Source organism: Sinocyclocheilus grahami, unplaced genomic scaffold (assembly GCF_001515645.1).
Source record: "Sinocyclocheilus grahami isolate Dianchi unplaced genomic scaffold, SAMN03320097.WGS_v1.1 scaffold16.1, whole genome shotgun sequence".
Lineage (NCBI taxonomy): Eukaryota > Metazoa > Chordata > Actinopteri > Cypriniformes > Cyprinidae > Sinocyclocheilus > Sinocyclocheilus grahami.
In genome coordinates this window covers 2382354-2394118 of record NW_015505195.1, presented here as the reverse complement: position 1 = coordinate 2394118, position 11765 = coordinate 2382354, and the positions used below count along the sequence as shown (strand labels likewise).

Below are 11765 nucleotides of genomic sequence, written 5' to 3'. Positions count from 1 at the left end.
TCTTTATATATAAAAAAAACATACTTACAGTCTGTGAGTCAGAAACAGCCAGCATTGTAGTCTACTCTCACAGGATCAGGAAACAGTGCTCCATAAAATGTGCTGCACACATTTGAATATTTGGGTTGAACTGTTCTGGAACAGTGTTGTAAATACAACTTAACCACTGATTTCTAGCCGTGTCCTCTTTTGGAAGGCCAAACAAAGTAGTTTCGCTTTCACAACAAAACACACAGCGTCACACACGGCGGGCTAGAACGAGCAGTGGCCGGCGGGCTAGAGTGAGCGGAGGCCGGCAGATTCGACGAAGGAGCGGCCGGGGGGGCTTGTGGCAACCACATGTGACGACCCCGGGCTGGACTCCGCTTCGTCCACGGTGAACGCCGAACTGGCAATCCACAGCGCGAAGTTCATGTATTTCCTTAGCGACCAGCACGGATCAGCTCTAGGCATGACAAAGCGTTTATGATCCTCTTTTGGAAGGCCAAACAAAGTAGTTTCACTTTCACAATGAAACACACAGCATCTTCACGACATGGCGGCAGCAACAATACTACAGCGAGAATAAAAGTTACGCCTTCTTTCTTTGCGTGAACATTTGGGCGGCATTATGTAAATCTTCCCGCATCGTGACGTAGACATGTGGGGGCGTGTTAGAACGAGCCGTTTTAGGTAGGTGTGGCTGACTCTTAACTTTTATAAAGAATATCTTTTTGGATTTTAGACTTTAGTCTTTGCAACTTTACAGATCGTCTTTATGCACCAAGAGCTTGTAACACTTCAAAGAGAAAGGAAAAATTGAAATCGCATCATATGACCCCTTTAATGACAACAGAGACACTTTAGCTGTTTCTATCATGTTCATTTATTGTGTGATAATACTGGCACTTGATTCAGATAAATTTCACTTTACGTTAATTAGAGGCATTTCTGGCATCATTATTTAATACTACAAGTACTAAAGAGAAGGTGAAAGTCACATGACCATTTGTTAATAAGGCAAAATGCAAAAGTACATCAAAATCTGTTATTTAGACACTGTTCTATTGCTCAGGCAATATAAAACCTTGCCAGTGCCTGTTCAAATTGCATATCTCTCAAGGACACCAGCTTCAGCCTTGAGCACCAGGCGGACAGCACAGACATTGACAGTGTGAGTGTGAATATGACTCCTGGATACTGTCTGAAATGTGATTTGCATCTTTACAACCAGAGGCATTATGCGTTTATTGTTTATTTTTTTTAGGTGGCACCAATTGCAGTCCTGGCTCAGTTCACTCCCTAGGCAAGATAAGACATGACCAAAAATTGTATTAATTAACAGAGCTATCACAAAAATACACAAACTGATAAAAATAATCTAAAATAAATAAACTTTTGTTAAGCAAAGTCAAGTCACATTTATAAAATGCTTTATACATTGCAGATTGTTTCAAGGCAGCTTCACATTAATAAACAGGAAAATAACAGTGTTAATGTTGTAATATTCATCAAATTATGAAGCGGCTTCAGTTTCAGCTGTAAAGCAGACAATAGTGTCATTATTCAGCTCAATTTAGTCCAATGTTTTTTCATTTCTGTTCAGTAACTGTGACAGTGTTGCAAAATTCAACAATTATGAAATGAGTTCACAGTAACGAGTTGAAACAGAACTGTAAAACAGAAATCCAGACACAGGCAAGGGGTTGATCAATAAGCCCTTTATAATATTAAATCTGTAAAACGCTAATATAATTTTATAATGCTAACATTTTGTGTACTGTGCTTTCTGTATTATTATTATTATATAATTAATGATATTAGTTTATTAATGATTATGAGTTTATGTACATGTGTAGCTTTATATTTTATGCAACATGCAACTTTTTATTTATGTATTTATTTATTTTCGTGTCTAATAAGAAGTCCTGACTCTGTTTGTTCCCGAGATAAAACATGACAAAAAAGAAAGAAAGCATTTCAGACAAAACTTTTTACTTACAATCAAAGACACACAGTTTTTTGGAAACTGCATTCCAAATCAGCTTGAATCAAAACCAGACAAGACGCTTTGTGTAAGTTTTTCATTCAGGACCAGTGATGCTGTCCATTAGCTGAACCTATACAACTTCCAAGTTATTTACAGATGCACTGGAAAAAGAGATGACACCCATTATGAGCCATTCATCCCTTAGTGTGGCATTTGAGTAGAATCAATCATTGTTAAAGTCCCAGGCGCACAGTAGAGAGCTCATTCTGAACTCTATGGTGGACTATGGCATGTGCCACCGAGAGCTGCTTTGTACCACAGGCAGTGGACATGAAAGAGAATCTTCTGTGTCAAACTCTTAAGAGATAAAGAGAGACTACCTGGTCCCACATGAATGCACTGACTGTCCTCTCTATTAGCTACATAATTCCAGGCATCTTTAATATACCTCTGCAGCAAGCTCTGAAGCAGGAGTATAAATTGCTTTCTTTTCCTAAGGGAAGATCGTCCTGTTGGGGAACTGTTAATAAGATCCTTCCACATCTGGAGGGAGGCTTTTTCAAATTTACATCGGGCCAGGAACCCAATGCAGTACTTCTTGCCGAGAGCTTTTTAACCAGCATTTTCTTTTGATGGCAAAATATGCAGGTTATAAATAGTATGACAAAATTACAAAATAAGAACATCATAAAAGGAGGTAAAATGGAGTTAAAAGATATTCTTCATGTATAGATGCTCTATAAGGAGGCATCTGAATACCTGTACTATTGAGCTATGGCAGATGAGAATTATGACTTAAAGGGAAGTTCTAATGCTATTTCATGCATTTTGACTTATTTACACCGTTAAAGAGTTGGATTCTCATGCTAAACATGGTTTCAAAAACCGAGCTGGAGGTATGACGGAGTATTTCTGTACCAAATACACTCCTTCAGGGTTTGTATAAGTTTTTTTTATTTTTTTTATTTTTTTTTTTAGTATGGCCCTGTGTGACGTCATAAAGAGTGGAATTCCTTGTATGAGCACTTTTCCCAGAAAACACATCAACCAGAAAACACGTCCAGACATCAACCAGAGCGAGAGCAAGAGAACGCCCATCAACTTGCTTCATTCGGTTACGGAAGTCGTCTGCAGCACTACACAGGACTTGCTTGAGAAGGATGTCATTTTGTATTTGGACAATGAAATCAATGGTCACCAAAGAAGTGTGTTTTTGTTTTTCAGGGAAAGATAACCTTGTTAACTTCCTAAAGAACCCAGCATTAAGGGAACAGTGCATGCTGTTTGTTTCTCCGGGGCAGCAACGGAGTTGTGCAATTGTGTTTGTTTGTTCCCAGCATTTTGGTGACTAATGTTTTATAAAAAATTAAATAAAATTTAAGTCAATAAAGATTTTGTTCTTGTTTTATTTATGTCGATGTCAGAGCTTGCAGACAATCGCTGCGCAAATGTTTTGCATGCTTGTGACTCTTTAGCTTCACCCACGGCATGCCTCTCGGAAAGAAATCTTTCTTTTATAAATCGGATAAAACTAAAGACTCTTCGAAGATATGAAGGATGCAATACTACACTATAGGTACTCAAGATAACATGAGATTGACTTTGTGTGTTATGTCCTCTTTAAATTTTAAGTGCATTTCTCATGCAAAGCTATTGTACGACTTCAGAAATCTTGGAAAATAATGTACAAGTCATATGGACATAGTGGACAAGGTATAAGATGACTTGTTCTTTTTTTATTTCTACAAACTACATTTAACATTTTTACTGTAACATTACATGGAATGTAAGGTTAAATCTATTACAGTTTTACCTGTATATAGAAAGGAGACTTACTGTTAAGCAAAGTTACCATTAACTACAGTTTTTACAGTAGCATTTTTACAGTCTTTTACAGTTAAAATCCTTGTTTACAGTTTTTCATCCTTTTTGAACATGGTTACTGTATGCTTTCACTATACTAAAAAGTGCTGCTCTAAGATTTAAATAATTGTATTTCAAGGAGAAAAAAAGTCATACTGGTTTGGAACAAACTGTAAATGATGACAGAATTTTTGGGTGAACTATACCTTTAAGAGAAAGGGATATAATATTGGCACAGTGTTGTAGACAGATCCTAATCTCTTTAATTTATTCTAGAGAGTCTATATCTCTTACTTTCATATTCTTTCTCTCTCAGCAGCAGTTCTGGATTGCATTTGAGATGCTAAATCAAACAGAACAGTTGACCCAAACATAGGTCAGGACAAGCTCCACCTCCATTCAGATGCATCACTCTCCCAGACATTTGAAACCTCACAGTTCCACTTCAAATGAACTGCAATGACAGACAACTTCCTTTGTAAATCATCTCAGTACAGTACTCCCACTGCCAAGATAGCAACCAGACAAGAACAACAACAAAAACAAAAACATACCAGAATCTGTTTCAAATTTGGAAAGGAACCAGATGCCAGATTTATGCTCTGACAAAAACACAAGCTACCTCGAAACAACCATATGCTTCCACATCATTTCCGACAGCTTTCTTCCTTGATTTGGGTATCTCTCCACAGACTGTTTCACAATTCCAGCAATTCCAATAGTTGTGATTGACAGGTGGCTCGTGGGAACTTAACAACACGTGAGGCAAAGGCCAAAGAGCTTGACCCTGCCCGAGCGAGACAGAGAAACAGCTGCTCCCTGCACTATTTATTTGACAAAGAAAACTTTGTTCTTTGACACTCCAACAGCACTGCCATGGTGAGCCATCTAGGCTGTAAAAATAGAGATTTAGATGCAGTATATCACATGATAATAATTACAAATCTATTTAGATGGTCATGCTGAATGGCTGTGGGTGCGTAGGCGTACCAGATGCATCCCTTTGGCATGATTTTGTGTTATAATTAGACAGATTGCCCCTGAAAAATATTTAGAGTAGTTGTGATAAATGGCTAGAGGGGTCTGTGAGAGCTCTGCTCCAGCTCATAGGGGATTGTGAACGATTGGTTTCCAGAACAATGTAAAAGGTCTCTGATGACTACGGAGGAATGTGAAGTAGACTGACTACATTCCCAATGTTTTTAAAAGTTCTCAACATTCTGTTCCAGACTGACTAAATTTTAAATTTGGTTTACATTTAACAGGCTTTTAATGATCTGTATAGTACAGTGGTTCTGGACCGTATACTTGACACCTATTGGACTGCATGCATGAAGTATGTTTAGTAACGGGAGCCGCTGTGGTTGATTTCCTCATCGTTTCTTCTCTGTCTCAAAATAACACATTCTTAGACTCAATTTAAACAAATGTATTGTTGGTGGTTTGTGCTCTGATTTATACTGACACAAGTGACTGAGAAGGTTGCACGATACGACAAAGTAGAGCAGAACTCAACTTCATGCAAATGATCAGCAACAATGCGGCGACTACCAATACAGGAGTGCAGACTAGTGGTCGGCCGATATATCGGCATTGGCCGATAAGTTTTTCTGTTTGGCCCATGCTTTCGAGGCGGGACTTTTATTTTGACAGCACTGAGAACGGCAGTGGTCACATTCTCCCTTTTGCTCGCTGTCGTCGTTAACAGTTCTGTCTAATACGGATAGAATTATGTTTAATAATCAGAAAGAACTGTTAAACAAAGGAATTAAAATGTATACAAAAAGTATTATAACGATTGCTTTTATATTATTAGTAATAAAAAGGCAAACATTATAATACTTTCTCGTTTTGCCGTCAGCATTCAGCAAATACGCATTTACATCATTTAAACAAATCTTTGAATTGCTAATGAAAATTTAATTTCACAAACCTTGCAAACTTAGTCGAATCCAATTGAGATATCTTGTAAAGTGTGCATGTGACCTGCATGATCGCGTGTTTTCTGCGTGACTTTCGGTCCGTGCAAAATTGTATGCTTTAAACATTAAAATCGTGATTTCAAATGATGCTGCGCTTTATGTATTTGCCCACTGTCATCTTCATGTCATTTTCACTGTGTGCTGTATGTACAATGAGTGTTACCTTGGCTTTATTTGAAAAAATATGATTCCCTCACACAAACTTCCCAGAATACTGAGTTGTTGGTTACAGTTTACTTCCTTTTCAATGAGATTTTTATTAAATATTTATTTATTTGTGGAAAATACTTTGTCATCTAAAGTATAAGTATGTTTATTTTACAAATTTATTTTTAATCTATTTTCAAATGATTTCAAACTTCTTAAATATTAATTAAAATAAATACAATTATATCGGCTTTATATCGGCCACCCTGCTTTCCAAGATATCGGCAGTCAAAAAAACAATATCGGTCGACCACTAGTGCAGACAGTGCAAAAGCCTACTAGAAACTATCAGTTACTCTGCAACCTTCACCTAAACGGTCGTGTAAAGGCCCATTCACACCAAGGATGATTACTATATCAATAACAACACATTTTTACGAATATTTCTAATTCTATGAGAAATAATTCAAGCATTTAAAGCAGCAAAACAAGTGGTCGTGTGATGGAAAAATGGCAGCTGTCATGAAGAAGAGACCCGTTCCATGTAGAATAAAACAGTTGTATAAAACATTGTTCACACCAAGAACTATAACTATATCAATAAAGATTTAATAACTGTTCTAAAAATATCATTGGAATCACTTTCAGAACGAATTTTTTTTTCAGCTGATGAACGATAAAAACATTGACAACCAATCAGAATCTACCTACCTTCCCCCTGAGCATTTAAAGCATTATTAATAGGTATGGTGCTTGGTGTTAATGGGTTTTATAGGTCCTCGATCCATTATTATGTGTACAATCCATAATTAGCAAAACATATCGAGTGCATCTTTAAAAACCATGTTTAAACTATTAAAACGCCAAAATAGCAAACAGTTATTCTAAAGTCTGTCAGCACAGGCTGGTTATGTACTGTAACGGTACCGTTAAATGAGGACTTTACACAGGACAAAGTCAAAAACCTCTCAATATGAAACAGCTTGCGCAATAAACACCATATGTTTTCTATTATTTCAATTCTTGCTCATATATTGGACGCTTTCCAATTAACTTCAATGACGTAACAATTAAAGAATTTCCGAATTACAAAAACACACAATCCGAATCTGCGTTTAGTGTGCACTTCATCCAGTTTGGCAAAAACAAAGTAACTCAAATCAGGATGAAAACACATCAGTGGAGCTATCGTTCTGCATAGAGGTGTTTGAAATATTTACTGTGCGAGAAAACAGCCAAACACTTAGAATAATGAATCGGATTGACACCAGCAGCACCGCTGGGTCAGTTCCCTTTGTCAATGGTCTTACTGCAAAAACTTGATTTTACGCGATTCACAAGCTGCTTACCATAGTATGAAGGGGGAATTGCACTTTTCCTTGCCATTGCACTTCCGACGAGCGGTCCTCGTGTGTCTTTTGTTTATGTGATTGCATATGAAGCTGTGGACGTGAATAGCGTCTCTCGCGCTCGTTCACATATACAACAAATCTGTGCTTTGCTGGGCCACGCAACGCCGCGTCACTGTGTTTACAGCGCCATCAGCAGCAGTGAGACACTGCGCACAAAGAGGCGGTCCATTCTATGAGTGACGGCTCAATTGTCCAATCGCTGACTGCCATCAGCTCCCAAAAGCCAATCCAACTTCTGGAGGCGGGACTTATCGTAATACTTGTGGGAAAATAAAAGAAATCTCACAGGCAGGCACAGGAAAAACACTTCAGTGAACACGAGAACCAAGGAAATCAACCGAAAACAGTCTGCTAGTGTTTTGAAATTCCCTTGTGCGTCGACACAATAATAGACTGTGAGTATTTATGTATAGTATGGCCTCGTGAAGACCACAATGATTGGCGACCATGGAACTAAATATAAATCGTGTAGTAGTATGTACAGTAGTAGTAGTACAATATTTTTATGTTAGTGAGGAAGTTCAATGCAAAATGGTATTTCAGTTTCTTTCTCAAAAGTTTTTTTTCCCCTCAAGCCAACTCACCATCCTATGGAGGACGAAACCTGCAAAAACAATAAACAAATAAATATTCAAATAAATAAATAAATGTGTGTATAAATACACAAATTCTTGTTTAAATACATATAGAAATAATTAAACGTGATTAAAGTAGGCAAATAAATAAAAGAAATTGGTGGGCAAATGGAACATGTTTAAGGAAATGCTAAACTCATCCTATTTATTTTCCTTTGATCACTCATTTTTTTCTGAATGTAGTTCCACATTTATTTTTCCTCTGCACAACATGCTAATGAGAGGGTGTCAACCATGGACTTGGTCGGGGTCATGTCATAGCTGATGGCGCGGCTTTCAAGCAGACAGGAGATGCATGGCGTTAATCCAGTATGGCCTACCTAAAGTCACTTTTTCCGTTTAACAGAGCAAGATACATAAAAAAACTGAGCTGTATTGTCTGTACAGTATCTGTGACTGTGTCGTTTCCTGACGTCATTTTTTGTAACCCGATTGAGTCTCCAGCTAGAGACAACTGTAATATCAGTATCTCATGGTCATCGTGAGATGACTGAGTTATCAGAACAGAAAATACAGGCGACAAAAGTATGTTTATTAAGCAAATAACGGTTCAGTATTGCAATTAAGAGCTATGTAAGCATTCATGATCCACTTCAAATCTTTTATGATTTAACTCTCTCATGATTATAACTACAAAACTATCCCTATGAAAAAGTGTAAGATAATAATCAGTCACCTTGACTGATGAAGTTAATACGCAAGCGCAGGCAAACGCTTAAGCGCGTCACACACGATCCGCCTACTCTTGCATAATTGACACCCTCTTATTAGCATGTTGCGCAGAGGGAAAAAAAGTGGAACTACATTCAGAAATAAACGAGTGATCAAAGGAAAACAGTTAGGATGAGTTTGGCACTTCCTTAAACATTTTCCATTTGCCCACCAATTTATTTTATTTATTTGCCTACTTTCATCACACTTATAATGATTTATTTATGTATTTAAACAAGAATACGTGTATTTATGCACACATTTATTTATTTATTTGTGTATTTGTTTATTTATTGTTTTTGCAGGTCTCGTCCTCCATACACCATCACGGAATGGGGAAGTTAAGCAATTAAAGTAGTAAATAAAACAGTATTAGTCTACTATAAATAGTTACATGACATTTATATTATACTTTCCACTAATCAAAAAAGTACAATGTTTTTGCACAGTAAAAAAATACCATGTTATCGAAGTACCATACTACCTTCTGACACTGTCACTCTACTTACTAAGATATCACCACAATAGGTTTTGTGTCATCCTGAAAGGCTGCTACATTTATTTAAGATCAGAAATATATAGGAAAGTCATACATCATTTTAACATATCACATCTTGCTAAAGAAAATAAAGAAAATTAAACTGAAAAGGTGAAGAAGCAGTGGAAATGCATGCTTTTAATTTACTGTGGCTGCCAACGTTAGCATTTCACCACCTGATGGCAGTAATGTGTTGTGATAGATGCCAATGTAAACTGATGAACGCACCAGTGGTCTTAAATAAGGAATACATACAAAATATGTAAAAAAAAAAAAAAAAACTGCCTACATTTATTACAGGTATTTTTAAATTCGTCTTATTATTATTATTATTATTAGATTTATTGGAAAAATACAGTTCTCATCAGAATCCAGAATTTTTCTGTCTCATCTGTCTCGTGCTTAGTAATGCAGAGTTCAAAAGTAAAATCCAACACATGCAAATACAATGCATTCTTCCAGGAAACTTTAGACCAGGCAATCAAAAACCTATTAAGACTCCAGTAACTGGTCTAATAAGCAATAATGATTCATTCAATTCCATGCAAAATTAGGGGGCAGCTGCAACTTCTTGTTCCTGACATGATTCACTAATCAGGAACTATAGTGGATATGTGCTCTCTCTCTCTCTCTCTCTCTCGCTCTCTCTGTAATATACCGTAATTGAAATATTTAGTATAAACTTCTGCATAGGCATTGCACGCTCACTTGTGTTTTGATATTAAATTATTTGTGGTGGGACTTACCAGTTATTTTAACAGAAGGTAAGATATATTTCTAATCAGTTAGAATACATGTTGTGCTGTGGGCTCATCTTGAGTGATATTTTCATGAGCCACAGTTTTCAGGATGACATAGTGCTGTCTAACATTCAGTCAAAGCAGTTTCAAGGTAGATGTATGCACTTTTACAAAAGCAAATATGGTTTACAGTATTGTGTATATACAGATTTTTCCTGTTAAATTTTATTTTCAGTCTTTTAAAGATAAAGGGTTATGCTTCAAAATGCAAGCGATAATATCAACATCAAAAACCCAGAGGCAAACACTGCTGAGCAGCGAACTTAAGAATAGACACCAAGTGTGGTATGTTGATGGGCTCAAATAAATGGACTGAAGGTGCTTGTTGTATCAGTGCCACTGCTGACACAGCTTGTTCAGAGAAGAGCCAAAACTAAACAACTTATACAACATATAAGATGCAGCTCTTGTGAATGACTGACCTACCAAATTTACCCAAATATGCAAAAACCATTCAAATAATCTTTGGTTATTTTGGCACATGATTGTATCAGATTAGCAATATAATGTCTCTTAACAAGTTCTGTAATGTTTAAAGTGTTAACAGTGTGCGAATGATTCAATGACGTTCAAGGAGTTTGGTTTTTAAAAAGATTTTCTGTCAGTAGTCATTTTTGGCATTTCTTCTTAAATCTTCAAATCTTAAAGGGGTCCTATTATGCTTTTTCCCCCCAAAGTCTTAATTTTGTTTTGGGGGTGTACTAGAACAGGCTCTCATACTAGGTTTTTCGAAAAACCCTCTGAATTTTTCACATATTTTACATTATTACAACACTTCTCTCCCCAGTCTGGCATGAACGGCTCGAATAGTTCCTGTATCAAATGAAGGCCCGCCTTTTGAAATACAAAATGTGCTGTGATTGGTTAGCTGTGCCAGTGTGTGTTGTGATTGGCAGCACTTGGCGCCTGGTCGGGAAATGTCACACCCCTTACCATAGCCGCCTGCGAGCTTCAGTGTAAATATTGCATAAAAATCAAATCCATTTAAACGTGATTTAAACCCGGATGATTGTAACCAAGTTCGTCTGCCTTTAGCGTGTCTCCGACATAGTGATAACACTCGTTGCCTTCTCTAGTACAGCTCAACCAGGTCTCATCTCAATCGTCGATATTTGTGATATCACAAATCCCGGAAAATATGCGTTGTAGTCCAAACGAGTCGTTCGTTGTAGTTTTTGAAAAGTGATTTCTGTTAAATAAAATATCTCCTTTTGAATTGAACTTTGAGCTTTGTAACTTTGCAGATCTTTTTTATGCTCAAACAGCAACATTACAGACTAACTAAAGTTGAAAAAGTGAACAAGCATAATAGGACCCCTTTAAAAACTTTTTAAGAAAGCACTTTTTGTAGTACTTGTGACATCTTGTTTTGTAAAGATAAAAATAACAATGCTAAAATGTTTTATCGAATACTGGTGGAGCAGCTTACTGTTGCCATTCCTTAAGCGAATGTGACAGGTGTTTGGGAGTGTATTTAGCTTGCTATGACTAATTAATGACACTTTCTAGTTAATAAAACATTGTTTGAAAGGCTTTTGAAATGTAGGCTATGCTATACACCATTAAAAGTTTATTTGGGTTGGTAATGTCTTGTTTCTGAAAGTCTCTTATGTTCGCCAAGGCTGAATTTATTTGATCAAAATACAGTAGCCTAATATTGTAACATATATTTACAATTTAAAATAACTGCAATGAATTTTAAAAGGTC

At 36.7% G+C, this 11765-nt stretch overlaps 1 protein-coding gene across 1 annotated transcript in view; it reads right to left on the bottom strand.

Annotated features, from left to right (window-relative positions):
* Positions 1–7492, bottom strand: part of LOC107548439 (choline transporter-like protein 5-B) — a 47786-nt gene extending 40294 nt beyond the window's left edge. Inside the window, exon 1 of the mRNA XM_016229119.1 lies at positions 7311–7492. Coding sequence (XP_016084605.1) covers positions 7311–7347 — 37 coding nt within the window. The 5' untranslated portion in view covers positions 7348–7492. The remainder of the gene's footprint in view (positions 1–7310) is intronic.
* Between the last annotated feature and the right edge of the window lie 4273 nt (positions 7493–11765).